General features: G+C 42.8%; 1 protein-coding gene across 1 annotated transcript in view; it reads left to right on the top strand.

Moving 5' to 3' along the window:
• LOC126237545 (cytochrome P450 9e2-like) overlaps nt 1-18,682 on the top strand; it is a 95,951-nt gene that overhangs the window by 17,775 nt on the left and 59,494 nt on the right. Inside the window, exon 4 of the mRNA XM_049947731.1 lies at nt 15,926-16,140. Within this exon, the coding sequence (XP_049803688.1) occupies nt 15,926-16,140 (215 nt within the window). The remainder of the gene's footprint in view (nt 1-15,925; nt 16,141-18,682) is intronic.

Here is an 18,682-nt window from a genome sequence, read left to right as displayed (position 1 = left end):
CTGTTTTTAATGCAAGTGCTTATTTTGTAACACCTAACGTCTTAAAATAAGCTTATATAATAAATAATTATAATTTTGTTACAATATCTACACAGGATGTAAAGAGTTAATTTTACTTCAATGTGATTCATCGTTTGAAGTTCATCATTATACAACAACAAATCTATGGACAAAATAGTTTTAAAAAATCTGTCAAAATGTCACACCCATCTGCATGAAATGTCCCAATACATAATCTTTTCCAATTTGAGCACTATACATGGTTAAACAATATGAGTTTATTTAACTTCTGCCTTATACTTGATTTGTTGTTTAAAATTTTCTCAGCGGGCTTTTTTTTTCCATATGTTTTTAAGCATGTGCAGGAGTACAGGGATGCAATCTTACAAACAAGTTGAGTCTGATGTAAATCCTCAATCCCAATTTCATAATGGTAATCATGACCAAGAGCAGGAGCAGGAAATGGGTAATCTACAAATTTAATTTTAACACAATGCAAAATCTTGGCCTGTATATATTTCTGTCGCATATCCCCAGCAATCACAAAGATCTGAAACAGTTTCTGAGTATTCTACAACAGAGTACACGCAGTCACTTGTTTTAAACAGTTTTCCCCAGTTAACAAAATTTAAAAATGCATTTTTATTGGCCATATTGGGAAAAGCGTAGAGATAAATACATTCTAATGCAGATTTAACATTTTTTGCATGGAGCAGCAATGGAACACCAATGATTTTTAAGCTTTTGATATAATTTTCAGTGTCTGAAAATACCAAGCCAATAAGATTTGTTTTCAAGTCTCAGGGGGCTCTTATACCCTTTACCTAATGGATTTCTGGAGTTCTGAATATCAAAAATCCTATCAATATAATACAAAAATTCTACTGTTGCTTCACTTCCTTTAAAATTCGGATCACCAACCCTCCTCAAAAACTCTATACTATCTGCCACGCTAGAACTCAAAAAAGTCTGTGCAGCTAATGAAACATTCATTTTTCTATTTACACTACTTATATGTTGTCCTGATAGTTTGTTGGTAAATGTCATACCTTCTTCTTGTTGTACCTTGTTCAGTTGCTCAATGAAATGCCGTCTAATAATGCCAGTTGGAGACTCAATAGCAGATACTTCTGCTGGAGCATTTCTGGCAAACTTAATCATATGACATGTCCAAGATACACTGAACATTGTATTTTTCCACAGGATGAGGAAAGTAGCTTTTAAAATCACCCTTGGAAAAATTTAAAGTACAGTCAAGTGAACGTAAAGTGCTTATATTTACCTTACAGCCATTACATGTAACACAACAAACCCTAATGCCAGAACTATGCAGCCTCTCTAAAGCAGATTTTATCACTGTGGCCTGATTATTTGCCTGTACACCGTTGATAAAGAAATATGCAATCAGGCATTTAAATTTGCCTTTAATAGAGACAAGCATGAAAACCAGAACCTCAGATGGCTCTATTACTTCTTTTACTGAGCCACTTCCCCACCAAAGTCTAAAAAACCTGTGTACTGCTTAGTTCCTTGGTCCCAAACTACTTGCTTCCTAATTGCCATACTGTCTACAATTACACATGAATCGCTGAAATGGTCCCTTACAATGTACTTGAAAACATCTTTTAAGAAGCCAGGTTCACAGTCTACACTTGCCACCCATTTTGAAATCAATGATGTATGGGGCAGAGGCATTAATTTTTTCAGGTATTCATATGCTGCTGGTGAATAAAAGTACACAGTCATCGCAAACATTTTCACATTTGTTGTGTATCTATTACCCTTTGATGAGACAGAGTTGTTCACTAAATTGCACACTAATTCCACTTGTGTTCCTTTCTGATGATTGAGGAAGTTATGTAACTTCTCAGGAAGATGCCCCTTCTCCTTCAATGAACTTATGATGTCATCCACGGAAAACACTTTCTTCTTCGAAGTTTTTCACGGACACACTTCAGTTTACGTTTTATTTTGTGCACAATGTCTGAGGAAAAAAAAATGCAAGTTTCGGCGCCTTGTCTTCCATTTATACTTTCGACTGTATACCACAATCAATTACTGAAGAACCAACTGCACTCTAAATAAGGAAATAATTTCGTTATATACGATTGAAATAACTCAAGGCTTGATGAAAAAATATTATAAGAAAACGTTGGGGGTGTGAAAACATCCTTATACTAACGTTTTCGACACAATTCGCAGCTTCAGCATTGGATAAGTGGGACATGCTTTCCAGGGAAGAATTCTCATTGACAACATTCTCCACGCAATCAGTAGCATCTGCAATGGGCAAATCGAGCACGGATTCCATGACAGAACGCTAAAAACAAAAATATGGACCTGTATTACAACAGTGCTTAGACCTATGTAGCGTACGAAATAAATTCACAAAAGTAAAAAGCGCACACACAGCAAGGAAAGTAATTTGCTACCTCAAATGTAGAATCATTGTTGTCACTCAAAATCCTAACAACATGTCGTCGTGGCTGTTTATTTGGTGCATCAAATGTGTCGGAAACTGATGGCACTGCTTGGGGTTTGAAACGTTTCTTCCACGTTCCAGGGCTCACTACGTAATCATCTTGTCGGAAACGGTTTCCGCAAAAAAAACCTGCAACACGTAGGATTAAAATCTTTCCGCTTCACGGAAGTAATCTACGTCTTTAGTAGCTCTGGGTGCTTTAGAGGAAACCTGTTCAAAAACATCGAATTAGCAAACGCACTGAGGTCTGTATTTTTATCGTATTGTATCGGTAGTCGTATTACCTGTGAAATGGTAAGTCATTCTCCTTACTCCATCGCTTCGTACAACTGAAAGCGGAACAAGAAATCACCATTTCGATAATCCGTAATTCCTTATACACCGTACAGACCGAGAGAAACTTCTTGCCAAATTCGAATATGGCGGGCAATACAGACGACAGTAATCAGCTGGTAGAGCCATCTATCGGTAGGTCCGGTAGTTGAGCATCCCTCATTTCGCTAGCTTTAGACGCCTGTACGGTAAGCTCCCGAGCAAGGCTACCTGCAGTACTCCGTGGCCGTCTGCGGGTACTGATGGTGAGATATCAGTCTTCTTGTGGTGTTGTACACTATGGACGCCCCGTACTGTAGTTCTTGGACACATTTCCTGTCTGCTGGAATCGTTGTCATAATGTTGAGATCACACTTTGTGGCACACGAAGAGCCCGTGCTGTGGCCTGCTGTGTTTGACCAGCCAATTTCAACACACAGTCTCCATTAGCACGTCTGCGCACTTACTCGCTGCACCGTACTCTGACATGCACCAACACACCTCTGCGTACGTGGACTGCTGCCAGCGCCACCGTGCGACGACCGCAGGTCAAATGCACCGCATGGTCATACCTCGAGGTGATTTAAACCCGCAAACCGGCCACCAGAACGCTGTTTCAACAGGTATCAGCATTATCCTTAATTTATGAGGATGTTGTAAATTACTTTCAAAACATTATTTCTCCAATCACAGTTTTGTAAGACTTTAATACTGATGAATATATAAGTCATCAGTAATTACTTTTTTCCTCCATTACTAGCATTAACGCATGACACCATGTGATGGTGGTCACAGGCGCCTCACATAGACCACTGTACTTTGAACTTGTGTATATGAAAGTAAAAGTAAGACATATGTAAGAAATGCTAGATACGACGTATCTCGTATCTAATGAAAATGTCTTCTGCAAGTTGTAGATAGTTCGTGCAATAGATCAGAAACTGCTTCATTACTGACTCTGAAAGATATAAGAACTAATTGGCATAACAACACTAGAGTGCTGTACAAAGAATTATTATGATTTTTGTTGTTATTAGAGCGCTCAGACACAAAGTGTTAACACCCTGAAGTATTGCAATGTCCGCCACTTCAGAAGCAAGGAGTCCAGCGGTGAAGTGATTTACAAGCAGCAAGTACAGTGTACACATTTTAACTAGGTGGATTTTAAATCGGAATGCATGGTGTGGGTGAAGCAAATGCGCCAGGGAGAGGAACAGCGCAGAGAAGGCACGTTTTGTTAAAAGTGTCCCCCATCACTGTAGATAGCTTTCGTGACTGAGTTGTAGGTAGCACTGGTTATTCATCGGGAATCGCTTCATCATCCATGATAGCGCGCACACACGCACGCACACACACACACACACACACACACACACACACACACACACACACATGTACGATATTGCTTTGAAAAGAAGTTATTTACTAACATAAAAGGCTAGTACTACACTATTCGTTCATTTTTCACTCCCAATACCCACATACACTGTTTCATAATGTAACACTAGACACACAATCGGGTGGCATCAGGATCATAGCGACGATGTTTAATATCCATATAATTTGCTAGCCTGAAAAATTAGGTCAGCATACTTCTATAATGAATGAGATGTTGAGCCCAGGAAGAGGGTAAGATGTTATATTATACATTGTAGCTTTTGGAATAAAGATTTCCCGAAAAGAAAGAAAAAAACATAGCGTGAAAGTTTTATGTGAGACGATGTACTGTTATTATTATTATTATTATTATTATTATTATCATCATCTACTTGAATTAAATGCTTTACTAAACCTATAGTCTATATTACCCAATTAATCCTTCACTGTATAGAATTTACTGCTGAACAGGAACTTTTCAACAGCGTTTTTAAATAAGTTTGGTTTAGTAATCTCAATTGCCTTGTACAGTTTTATTTCTTGGTATAAAATGCTTTTTTGAGTTTTTTGTGTATTCTTTCTTGATAAATGTAAGATCAGTCTAGATTCTGTTCTGTGATCATGAACCGGGCTGTTAGTGCACTAATTTTCGGTGTTATTTTTGATGTGCTTCGCTGACTGGTAACTGTACTCACACGGTTTGGTCTATGTACTTATAAATTAATAGGAGACTTCACTTGTGGGATTACCTTCGTATCTATTGTGTTGTTCCCCCTCGCTGGTTGTTAACACCGTCGGCACCCCAGGCGACTAGTATCAAGGGAACTTGATCCAGCTTGTAGAGGCTCCTCTTCTCCGGTTCTGAATTGCCCATTTGAGTTTTTTCAGAGTCTCACAGTACCTGGCAGCGTTAATTGTGGTCCCAGCGATTCAGCTCCGACGACGAGGTGAAAGAAGAGGTTCATAACTTTGTGAACAGCTTGGCGGCGAGCTGGTATGACATGGGCATACAAAAACTGCCACAGCGTCTACAAAATTTCATCGACAGAAATGGTGACTATGTCGAAAAATAGTTAAATGTTCAAGCAACGGTATGATTTGCGGTGCGGGTGAATTCAGTGCTTGACTTACGATGAGGAGTTACCGCCGAGTTGTAAGTGATGGTTCACCAGCCGCAGCAGAAAGACTGAGGATGGAGCAGGTCCTATAAACACCGTTGTCAGCTGGAGTCACTTGGAATGGAGCAGTTCCAGCCTCAAATCCAGGGTTTTGACCGCCTGCCACGCTGACTGATGCAGAGGCCCAGAGTCATTTTAGACTTAGGGGTATACAGGAGAGATTGCACTCCTGCTTCTGTGTTTAATCAGCTATTTTATGACATTTTATATGAGCACCACAAATATGTAGCGGTCTTTACGGATGGGTCTAATCAGGGAGGCTCTGCTGGTTGCTATGTTGTTTTCTGGGACCACGTTCTCAAGACCCTACTGCCTCAAGACTGCAATATCTTCGACACAGAATTATATGCAATCTTGCAGGCACTGGAGCTGATGACAGGTTCTTCTAGTGCTAAATTTCTTGTCAGTTCCGATTCTCTCGGTGCCCTTCACTCACTAAAACGCTTGTACCTATCCCATAAAGTCGTCCAGAACACTCAAGATGCTCTCCTCTAACTACAGTGACTGGGAAAGGAGGTGTTTCTGCTGCGTACCGCCGGCCGAAGTGGCCGTGCGGTTAAAGGCGCTGCAGTCTGGAACCGCAAGACCGCTACGGTCGCAGGTTCGAATCCTGCCTCGGGCATGGATGTTTGTGATGTCCTTAGGTTAGTTAGGTTTAACTAGTTCTAAGTTCTAGGGGACTAATGACCTCCGCAGTTGAGTCCCATAGTGCTCAGAGCCATTTGAACCATTTTTTGCTGCGTACCAGGGCACATGGATATTGCGGGGAACTAAAGGGCGGATCTAGCAGCCAAGCAGGCGTATCACGTTGCTCAGTAACTTCGGTGTGCCATCCCCCTGCATGCTGTAGCTTCGCTATTCAGGTCCAGAGACTTGCGTCGGCGGAAGAATGAGTGGCTGGGAGGGACAGCCGTCTAGTAAAGCCCACAACGCGGCCGTGGCGTACTTCCTTGCAGCCACGTAGAACGTACGAGGTCCTCCTGCCTTTGCATAGGCCACAGCCCTATGACGCATGGCTTTTTGCCCCGGCGAGAGGACCCTACAATGTGTGGCTCTTGTGGCATACAGGTCACTGTGGGCAACATTTTTTGGAAACCGTTTTATTTTCCGATCAGCGGACCCCGGCTGATTTCCGAAAGATCTGCACTGTATTTTGGGTAACGTTCAAATGAATGTGGTTAGAATTTTAAAGTTTTGTTACTTGTCCAACATTTTTGTCAAGATTTTAGAGAAATGATTTGAATGTATCGAACAGGGCGACTGGGTCACCCATATTTTACCTAAGAGGTCAGCCAGTGACATTTTCCTTTGTACTCCTTTTAGCTCCTTTGTCATTTCAGTTGTGTTTTAGTCTCCCATATGGCATCTTTTATTCTTTCCCCGTGGTCTTAGCGTTGTTGTTGTTGTTGTTGTTGTGGTCTTCAGTCCTGAGACTGGTTTGATGCAGCTCTCCATGCTACTCTATCCTGTGCAAGCTTCTTCATCTCCCAGTACCTACTGCAACCTACATCCTTCTGAATCTGCTTAGTGTATTCATCTCTTGGTCTCCTCTACGATTTTTACCCTCCACGCAGCCCTCCAATGCTAAATTTGTGATCCCTTGATGCCTCAAAACATGTCCTACCAACCGATCCCTTCTTCTAGTCAAGTTGTGCCACAAACTTCTCTTCTCCCCAATCCTATTCAATACCTCCTCATTAGTTACGTGATCTACCCACCTTATCTTCAGCATTCTTCTGTAGCACCACATTTCGAAAGCTTCTATTCTCTTCTTGTCCAAACTGGTTATCGTCCATGTTTCACTTCCATACATGGCTACACTCCATACAAATACTTTCAGAAATGACTTCCTGACACTTAAATCTATACTCGATGTTAACAAATTTCTCTTCTTCAGAAACGATTTCCTTGCCATTGCCAGTCTACATTTTATATCCTCTCACTTCGACCATCATCAGTTATTTTACTCCCTAAATAACAAAACTCCTTTACTACTTTCAGTGTCTCATTTCCTAATCTAATCCCCTCAGCATCACCCGATTTAATTTGACTACATTCCATTATCCTCGTTTTGCTTTTGTTGATGTTCATCTTATATCCTCCTTTCAAGACACTGTCCATTCCGTTCAACTGCTCTTCCAAGTCCTTTGCTGTCTCTGACAGAATTACAATGTCATCGGCGAACCTCAAAGTTTTTACTTCTTCTCCATGAATTTTAATACCTACTCCGAATTTTTCTTTTGTTTCCTTTACTGCTTGCTCAATATACAGATTGAATAACATCGGGGAGAGGCTACAACCCTGTCTCACTCCTTTCCCAACCACTGCTTCCATTTCATGCCCCTGGACTCTTATAACTGCCATCTGGTTTCTGTACAAATTGTAAATAGCCTTTCGCTCCCTGTATTTTACCCCTGCCACCTTCAGAATTTGAAAGAGAGTATTCCAGTTAACGTTGTCAAAAGCTTTCTCGAAGTCTACAAATGCTAGAAACGTAGGTTTGCCTTTTCTTAGTCTTTCTTCTAAGATAAATCGTAAGGTTAGTATTGCCTCACGTGTTCAAACATTTCTACGGCATCCAAACTGATCTTCCCCGAGGTCCGCTTCTACCAGTTTTTCCATTCGTCTGTTAAGAATTCGCGTTAGTATTTTGCAGCTGTGACTTATTAAACTGATAGTTCGGTAATTTTCACATCTGTCAACACCTGCTTTCTTTGGTATTGGAATTATTATATTCTTCTTGAAGTCTGTGGATATTTCGCCTGTCTCATACATCTTGCTCACCAGATGGTAGAGTTTTGTCATGACTGGCTCTCCCAAGGCCATCAGTAGTTTTAATGGAATGTTGTCTACTCCCGGGGCCTTGTTTCGACTCAGGTCTTTCAGTGCTCTGTCAAACTCTTCACGCAGTATCTTATCTCCCATTTCATCTTCATCTACATCCTCTTCCATTTCCATAATATTGTCCTCAAGTACATCGCCCTTGTATAAATCCTCTATATACTCCTTCCACCTTTCTGCCTTCCCTTCTTTGCTTAGAACTGGGTTGCCATCTGAGCTCTTGATATTCATACAAGTGGTTTTCTTCTCTCCAAAGGTCTCTTTAATTTTCCTGTAGGCAGTATCTATCTTACCCCTAGTGAGACAAGCCTCTACATCCTTACATTTGTCCTCTAGCCATCCCTGCTTAGCCAGTTTGCACCTCCTGTCGATCTCATTTTTGAGACGTTTGTATTCCTTTTTGCCTGCTTCATTTACTGCATTTTTATATTTTATCCTTTCATCAATTAAATTCAATATTCTTCTGTTACCCAAGGATTTCTATTAGCCCTCGTCTTTTTACCTACTTGATCGTCTGCTGCCTTCACTACTTCATCCCTCAGAGCTACCCATTCTTCTTCTACTGTATTTCTTTCCCCCATTCCTGTCAATTGTTCCCTTATGCTCTCCCTGAAACTCTCTACAACCTCTGGTTCTTTCAGTTTATCCAGGTCCCATCTCCTTAAATTCCCACCTTTTTGCAGTTTCTTCAGTTTCAATCTGCAGTTCATAACCAATAGATTGTGGTCAGAATCCACATCTGCCCCTGGAAATGTCTTACAATTTAAAACCTGGTTCCTAAATCTCTGTCTTACCATTATATAATCTATCTGATACCTATTAGTATCTCCAGGATTCTTCCAGGTATACAATCTTCTTTTATGATTCTTGAACCAAGTGTTAGCTATGATTAAGTTATGCTCTGTGCAAAATTCTACAAGGCGGCTTCCTCTTTCATTTCTTCACCCCAATCCATATTCACCTACTATGTTTCCTTCTCTCCCTTTTCCTACTGACGAATTCCAGTCACCCATGACTATTAAATTTTCGTCTCCCTTCACTACCTGAATAATTTCCTTTATCTCGTCATACATTTCATCAATTTCTTCATCATCTGCAGAGCTAGTTGGCATATAAACTTGTACTACTGTAGTAGGCATGGGCTTTGTGTCTATCTTGGCCACAATAATGCGTTCACTATGCTGTTTGTAGTAGCTAACCCGCACTCCTATTTTTTTATTCATTATTAAACCTACTCCTGCATTACCCCTATTTGATTTTGTATTTATAACCCTGTAATCACCTGACCAAAAGTCTTGTTCCTCCTGCCACCGAACTTCACTAATTCCCACTATATCTAACTTTAACCTATCCATTTCCCTTTTTAAATTTTCTAACCTACCAGCCCGATTAAGGGATCTGACATTCCACGCTCCGATCCGCAGAATGCCAGTTTTCTTTCTCCTGATAACGACGTCCTCTTGAGTAGTCCCCGCCCGGAGATCCGAATGGGGGACTATTTTACCTCCGGAATATTTTACCCAAGAGGACGCCATCATCATTTAATCATACAGTAAAGCTGCATGTCCTCGGGAAAAATTACGGCTGTAGTTTCCCCTTGCTTTCAGCCGTTCGCAGTACCAGCACAGCAAGGCCGTTTTGGTTAATGTTACAAGGCCAGATCAGTCAATCATCCAGACTGTTGCCCCTGCAACTACTGAAAAGGCTGCTGCCCCTCTTCAGGGACCACATGTTTGTCTGGCCTCTCAACAGATACCCCTCCGTTGTGGTTGCACCTACGGTACGGCCATCTGTATCGCTGAGGCACGCAAGCCTCCCCACCAACGGCAAGGTCCATGGTTCATGGGGGTCTTAGCGTATATGATAACAATTTAGTAATTGTATCCTCATTCGTTCCTTTAATGTGTGTTGGGGCGCGTACGAGCTGTAAATAAGTAGTTGCCATTATTAAAGTGCCAACCCTCGTATTTTATCCCAAATTTGGCTTACTGGTTCTCCTGAAAAATCTTGTAATTTTATTTCTGATAAAAGTCTACCGTAATCCTGTAATAGAGGGAATTTTTTTTCATACTTGATTTTATTTCATTAATTGGCAGAAATGGTCCGAGAGTCAAAGATCTTTTACAACTACACCACTCTTGTCCTTGTCCATATTTGTAAACACTTTGTTGAGTACCGATGCACTCCTTGTTGTTAATCTACAGGTCACGTCTGCATGCAACCGTCGCTAGTCCCTGCCTTTTTACTATAAAACTTTTTTCCTTATGGTGCTGCTGTCCCACCTGTCTTCACGCTATGCCCCCCTCCCCCAGACCCCACGCACCTGTACGCCTTTGTGTCTGAATATACACTCCTGGAAATGGAAAAAAGAACACATTGACACCGGTGTGTCAGACCCACCATACTTGCTCCGGACACTGCGAGAGGGCTGTACAAGCAATGATCACACGCACGGCACAGCGGACACACCAGGAACCGCGGTGTTGGCCGTCGAATGGCGCTAGCTGCGCAGCATTTGTGCACCGCCGCCGTCAGTGTCAGCCAGTTTGCCGTGGCATACGGAGCTCCATCGCAGTCTTTAACACTGGTAGCATGCCGCGACAGCGTGGACGTGAACCGTATGTGCAGTTGACGGACTTTGAGCGAGGGCGTATAGTGGGCATGCGGGAGGCCGGGTGGACGTACCGCCGAATTGCTCAACACGTGGGGCGTGAGGTCTCCACAGTACATCGATGTTGTCGCCAGTGGTCGGCGGAAGGTGCACGTGCCCGTCGACCTGGGACCGGACCGCAGCGACGCACGGATGCACGCCAAGACCGTAGGATCCTACGCAGTGCCGTAGGGGACCGCACCGCCACTTGCCAGCAAATTAGGGACACTGTTGCTCCTGGGGTATCGGCGAGGACCATTCGCAACCGTCTCCATGAAGCTGGGCTACGGTCCCGCAAACCGTTAGGCCGTCTTCCGCTCACGCCCCAACATCGTGCAGCCCGCCTCCAGTGGTGTCGCGACAGGCGTGAATGGAGGGACGAATGGAGACGTGTCGTCTTCAGCGATGAGAGTCGCTTCTGCCTTGGTGCCAATGATGGTCGTATGCGTGTTTGGCGCCGTGCAGGTGAGCGCCACAATCAGGACTGCATACGACCGAGGCACACAGGGCCAACACCCGGCATCATGGTGTGGGGAGCGATCTCCTACACTGGCCGTACACCACTGGTGATCGTCGAGGGGACACTGAATAGTGCACGGTACATCCAAACCGTCATCGAACCCATCGTTCTACCATTCCTAGACCGGCAAGGGAACTTGCTGTTCCAACAGGACAATGCACGTCCGCGTGTATCCCGTGCCACCCAACGTGCTCTAGAAGGTGTAAGTCAACTACCCTGGCCAGCAAGATCTCCGGATCTGTCCCCCATTGAGCATGTTTGGGACTGGATGAAGCGTCGTCTCACGCGGTCTGCACGTCCAGCACGAACGCTGGTCCAACTGAGGCGCCAGGTGGAAATGGCATGGCAAGCCGTTCCACAGGACTACATCCAGCATCTCTACGATCGTCTCCATGGGAGAATAGCAGCCTGCATTGCTGCGAAAGGTGGATATACACTGTACTAGTGCCGACATTGTGCATGCTCTGTTGCCTGTGTCTATGTGCCTGTGGTTCTGTCAGTGTGATCATGTGATGTATCTGACCCCAGGAATGTGTCAATAAAGTTTCCCCTTCCTGGGACAATGAATTCACGGTGTTCTTATTTCAATTTCCAGGAGTATATATATATATACTTGTATTTCTCCACAGCTGGTCTTTTGGACCCCAGTCAATTCACAAATGATTGCAAAACTATGTACACATATGATTTGTTTTCTTGGAAAAGAGAAATTCCCACATCAGGTCTTCATGTGTGATGGTCCTCCCAGACATTTTAACCTTCATATCGTCGATTTCAAATGCAAGTTGTTTAAGTAGGTCAATTTATTCGCCTCCAAACACTCTTTATTTAATTTAATTGGTATTTACCTCTTGTGGGCAATTAAAGTTTGTTGCTATTACATAAGGTGAAATAACATTGCATGTGCGAAGCGTTCGTGTCAGTTGGACAATATTCTCTGCCAACAGAATATCAGGTTCGCCTAATATGCAAACAACTTCGTTTACCATCTACGCCTGGCGTTTAGAAGTATGTCTCAATCTCGATGAAGTGGCTGACTAGAGTCTGGTCCAAGTAAGATTTTGCTAGTTTGACCAGATGATAAGAAGAAAGATATGTGTAGATAAAGGGTAGAAGATTGTGGCGCAAGTTCGTGGCCGCGCTGTTGACCTAACTGAAGGTAGAAGCAGCCTTTGTTTGACCCAGCGCTAGGAGGGGAGCGTGGGGGGTCCATCACCCTGCCCGCCTTTTATCCACAGAAAATATTCCGGTACTGTTTTGGCAGCAGGCTAGGTGTACCTGAATCTTGGAGGGACTGGAACGAGGAAAATCTCCGACACTATCCGAGATTGAACCCAAGACCTAGCCACTAGCCCATAACGGCCACAAAATACAAGATTCCTACCAACAAATAAATATGGGTCACACTGGAAACCACTTCAGATTAGAAGTTAAACACTCTGGACTCATCCTGAAGTAATTTAATTTGTTCCACGAATGTTACAAATCTATTCGACAAAATTTGACCCTGCATATTTGTTTCACAATAATTCAAGGTTTCATTTGAGCTCCATTGAACAAATATTTCATTTGCCTGAATTGATTGCTGGGGGACAAAGAAAATTTCGTTAGTAATTGATATGATATGCTGAACACTAACTAAGCGCAGTGGTTATCATCAAAGATACTGCATTTGCAGCTCCTTTCCCTGGAAACAGAACATAAAGTTCCCTATTCCCGCGGGGGGGGGGGGGGGGGGGGGCATTCACATAACAACGGATTAATAATCCTAGATCTTGTTCTAGGGCAGATGATCAGGTACACTACTGGCCATTAAAATTGCTACACCACGAAGATGACGTGCTACAGACGCAAAATTTAACCGACAGGAAGACGATGCTGTGATATGCAAATGATTAGCTTTTCAGAGCATTCACATAACGTTGGCGCCGGTGGCGACACCTACAACACGCTGACATGAGGAAAGGTTCCAACCGATTTCTCATACACAAACAGCAGTTGACCGGCGTTGCCTGGTGAAACGTTGTTCTGATGCCTAGTCTAAGGAGGAGAAATGCGTACCATCACGTTCCCGACTTTAATAAAGGTCGGATTGTAGCCTATCGCGATTGCGGTTTATCGTATCTCGACATTGCTGCTCGCTTTAGTCGAGATCCAATGACTGTTAGCAGAATATGGAATCGGTGGGTTTAGGAGGGTAATACGGAACTCCGTGCTGGATCCCAACAGCCTCCTATCACTAGCAGTCGAGATGACAGGCATCTTATCCGCATGGCTGTAACAGATCGTGCAGCCACGTCTCGATCCCTGAGTCAACAGATGAGGACGTTTGCAAGACAACAACCATCTGCACGAACAGTTCGACGACGTCTGCAGCAGTATGGATTATCAGCTCGGAGACCATGGCTGCGGTTACCCTTGACGCTGCATCACAGACAGGAGCGCCTGCGATGGTGTACTCAACGACGAACCTGGGTGCACGAATGGCAAAACGTCATTTTTTCTGATGAATCCAGGTTCTGTTTACAATATCATGATGGTCGCATCCGTGTTTGGCGACACCGCGGTGAACGCACATTGGAAGTGTGTATTCGTCATCGCCACAGTGGCGTGTCACCTGGCGTGCTGGTATGGGGTGCCATTGGTCACACGTCTCGGTCACCTCTTGTTCGCATTGACGGCACTTTGAACAGTGGACATTACATTTCAGATGTGTTACGACCCGTGGCTCTATCCTTCATTCGATCCCTGCGAAGTCCTACATTTCAGCAGGATAATTCACGAACGCATGTTGCAGGTCTTGTACGGGCCTTTCTGGATACAGAAAATGTTCGACTGCTACCCTGGCCAGCACATTCTCCAGATCTCTCACCAATTGAAAACGTCTGGTCAATGATGGCCGATCAACTGGCTCGTCACAATACGCTAGTCACTACTCTTGATGAACTGTGGTATCGCGTTGAAGCTGCATGGGCAGCTGTACCTGTACACGCCATCCAAGCTCTGTTTGACTCAATGCCCAGGCGTATCAAGTCCGTTATCACGGCCAGAGGTGGTTGTTCTGGGTACTGATTTGTCAGGATCTATGCACCCAAATTGTGTGAAAATATAATCACATGTCAGTTCTAGTATAATATATTTGTCCAATGAATACCCGTTTATCACCTGCATTTCTTCTTGGTGTAGCAATTTTAATGTCCAGTAGTCTAATTGTGGCCAGTGAAGATCATATCTGTTTTATGCTAAGAAAAGTATTAGGAGAATATGATAAGTGGGACTGAATGCAAATTTTCAAAAGATTGAATATGTAGTGGGTAAAATGTAGGAAATGTAAAAGCAGAGGGTCGTCACATCAAGGCAATTAAAAAATTTTAATATTTGTGTAGCATTTGTTCCAAGCCGGAACAAATAGTTGGGAAATACAGCAACGATTAGCCCGTGGGAAAGATTTGGAAAGTAAATCAGGCGCTCTATAGTGATACTGTAGAGCCTGTAACGACGTATGGATGCGACTGCCGGTAGCTTACTGTGGTAAAAAATGAAGAGCAAACAGAGTTGTAGAAATGGATTAATTCAGTAGATCGTGTAGAATATCTCGGCTAGACCACGTAAGAAATACAATTATTAGGTAGAATAGCTTGCCTGTTATGGACATACTTTGTGAATGACAGATGGTGGAAGAAGATCTTGATGTACCACCCTCACGAAAGAAGGAGAAGATCGAAGGTTGCCTGTTAGATGACATAAAGGAGGCCATGAGAAAAAGAGAAATACAAGAAGACGAGAAAGAATGGGATCACAGAAAGCGATAACAACAGATATGTGGGATTGGAGACTCCATGGTGTACTGTGTGCACAACGACCATATATGTTAAATTTAAAGGAAGGTCAGCGTTGGCCTTAATATTGATGTTTTATTGACAGCAAAATCGATTTTCAATCACGTAGTGATCGTCTTCAGTGCTGTGGTGTACAAATTAAACTCACAATACTGTGATCGCTTCTCAGTTTTTGTCACTGATAACTTGATACCAGTGTCTGAGTTTAATTTGTACACCACAGCATTGAAGAGGATCACTATGTGATTGTAAATCGAATTTGCTGTCAATAGAACATCAATATTACGGCAAACGCTGACCTTCCTTTTAATGTAAGTTATGTGGGATGTGGCGAAAGCTGCAGGAGCTCCACAGAAGAGAGAGAGAGAGAGACAGAGAGAGACAGAGAGATTCCTATTTTTGGTTGCATACGATGCGTAATTCGGAATATTATCTTCCAGTTATCGTGTCTTATCATATATTTTAATATAATTGCGTTCTGTCCTATTTAATACAGGCAGTAATCATTTTGAAAAGCCTATAACTTATTTATCTGGGAATGAAGCTCATTAATATGTTATGTGGTTGAGTTTATTGATAGCTAATAAAAATATAAACAGATGCATAAAGGCTGTTTCAACTGCGCTTAACAAACAAATGTAAATTTCTCGTTGAGCGAAACTACGTAGTAAAATGTAATTAACCTTCCCAAAAATTTTCCTCGCCTGAATCGCTCGGTTTTTCCAGGCAAGCTTACCGATGGTCCTGTGCCCATGGAGATAGAAGACCTGATGAACAGATACAGCAGTGACGTCATAGCTTCCACTGCATTCGGACACGACTGTAACTCATTTGCAGACCGCAACAACGAATTCTATCGCCGAGGGAAGGACATCACAGACTTTTCCGGAATAAGAGCTCTTGTTATCATCGGCCACGTGCTGTTCCCGTCTCTCATGAAGGTAATAGTCCCGAACTGTTTTATATCAGCATGTGATGACTATGATCCTGAAACTGTGTTGCGCAGAGGATAAGTAATTGTTCCTACACCTTGCGTCTGAACGTCGAATTTGCTCAATGTTTTGAACAGGTAACCGCAATGGATTCTCACTACACTATAATCCAGATTCATAAGTCAACGTGGGTTGTTGTATTGCATAACTTATAGCTGCTGCCGCCAGCCATTCTTCCTTGATGACTATGAATTTTCTATAGCGTCTCTGAGTAAAAAGAGTATGGTAGCAATCAACTTTAATAATGTCTACAGTATTTTGGTTCTTTAAATACGTCGATGACGCATGCTTTATTTATTTGTTGTTACATCTTTGCAATTTTCTTGCTGCTAGGTTAGTTTCGTTATCGCTGCCGTGCTGTTAATCATGGCTGCTCCGCTGTCTATTTGCACCAAAGAAGAGCAACGTTCAGTGATCCGTTTTTTGTGGTCGGAAAGCGTATCAGGGGCCGAAATTCATCGAAAAACTGTCGGTACAGTACGGAAACAGTGTTTTACCACAACGGAGTGTCTACAAATGGATTGAAAAATTCCGAAATGGTCGCACAAGTGTTACACACGATGAGGGAGCCGGACGACCGTTTACCGCCACAAATGAAGAAACCATTGAGCGTTCACGTGAAATGATTCTCTTAGGCAGACGATTGATCATTCACGAAGTAGCACATCATCTGCAAATTAATCACAGTTCTGCCTACGAAATCATCCACAACAGACTTGGGTTTCATAAAGTTGGTGCAAGATGGGTCCCAAAACAACTGACACAGTTGCATAAACAAACGCGCTTGCACTTCTGCAAAAAACACATTTGGATCTTAGAGAGGATCATTACTGGTGACGAAACATGGATCCATCATTACGAGCAGGAGAGTAAACGGCGGAGTACGGAATGGAAACATCCAAATTTGCCGGGTAAGAAAAAGTTCAAGACCCAACCGTTCGCAGGAAAACTGATGCTTACTGTTTTTTGGGGCTCACAAGGTCCAGTAGTGGAACATTATGGGGAAAGGGACACAACAATAACAGTGTACGTTACAGTGAGATGCTCACTGCTAGGCTGAAGCCTGCAATTCGAAGCAAACACTGAGGATTGCTGTCGAATGGTGTTGTGTTGTTGCACGACAATGCCCGTCCGCATACTGCTGCCCACACTGCTGAAACGCTCCAGAAACTCAAATTTGAAGCGCTGGATCGTCCTCCATAGAATCCCGATCTTGCCCCTTCTGACTATCACTTGTTTGGCCGATTTGCCCCGGACGAAGCAGTCAAAGAAGCGGTGCATTCCTGGCTCGCAGCTCAACCGAGAATCTTCTGTTATGAGGGCATCAGGAAGCTCGTACAACGATGGACCAAGTGCGTTGAAACCCAAGGAGACTATGTCGAAAAATGATATTCTTGTAAGTTTCCTATTTGATTACAATAAACTTTTACAACTACTTTGCGGATAATAATTGACTTACCCTCGTATTTTGCTTTCTACTGAAGCATCACTCTCTAATACCACTTTCTGAGCACTGCTAATTCGGAGATAAGCTTTTAAACTGAAGTCTGTCAGAGACCTTCTGTGGGTGTGCTCCATTCTCTTGATTGCGGAAAAAAGTTGCTTGCAAAAATATTGTTTTGCGAAGAACAATATTGTACCTTTTGTGGGATCTTGCTCACTCGCCGCTAACAGGGTGCCTAAGGGATGCAGCGTTCTCAGAATGCTATACAACAATTCAAACAAATAACATCAGTAGTTATATTTCTATAAAGCATCAAACCAGTCTCAGGACTGAAGACCACAACAACAACAACAACAACAACAAAGCAATTGACAATACTTAACTTCGATTACAGCAGATGTCGCTAGCGAGAGGCGACATGAAAACAGTAAAGTTCTTGCTATACACAAAGTTCAAGTAAGCACTTGATACGGATCACAACAATCTGATACCGTAGCACAAATGTCTGTTGGTGACGGGGCCGATCTGAGCGACCGAGGCTTATATTCACTTCTTGAAGGGGGGGCAAGTGGCGCGCAGCGGTCCAATTCCGCGCACCATTGGCCGACGTTTTCTCACCGCCTTCTCTGGTTTTCTGTTCGTCTTCGTTCCGGCGCTTGCGGTTACGCCAGAACACCTTTTACCTCCGGCATGTTAAATTTGCCGTTTTCAATGTATCTTTTCTCAGGATGTATTAACAGTAGAACTGAAGTTTTTTTTCCCCCTTGCATTTATACTATCCGCTAACAAGCTGACATTTTTTTGAATAATATTTTAAAATTGCATTTTTACTGCATTTTTACTGCAAATTCTTAAAATAAGAAAAGTCTTGGGGAACTTAATGATGCAGCTATAAAGTTAAAAACATATCACTTCATGCACATGTACTAATACAATTGAGTGAATCTCACAGCTGTGGGATAAACAGTTTCAGAGAAAAGATACATTGGGTTAGAAAGTTACGAGTTTGTATTCAACTTACAGTGTTTTTGAATTTTTACTACATTC

This window comes from Schistocerca nitens, chromosome 2 (genome assembly GCF_023898315.1).
Source record: "Schistocerca nitens isolate TAMUIC-IGC-003100 chromosome 2, iqSchNite1.1, whole genome shotgun sequence".
NCBI classification, from domain to species: Eukaryota; Metazoa; Arthropoda; class Insecta; order Orthoptera; family Acrididae; genus Schistocerca; species Schistocerca nitens.
The sequence above is the reverse complement of the archived record's forward strand: the minus strand, read 5'-3'. Positions and strand labels throughout refer to the sequence as shown.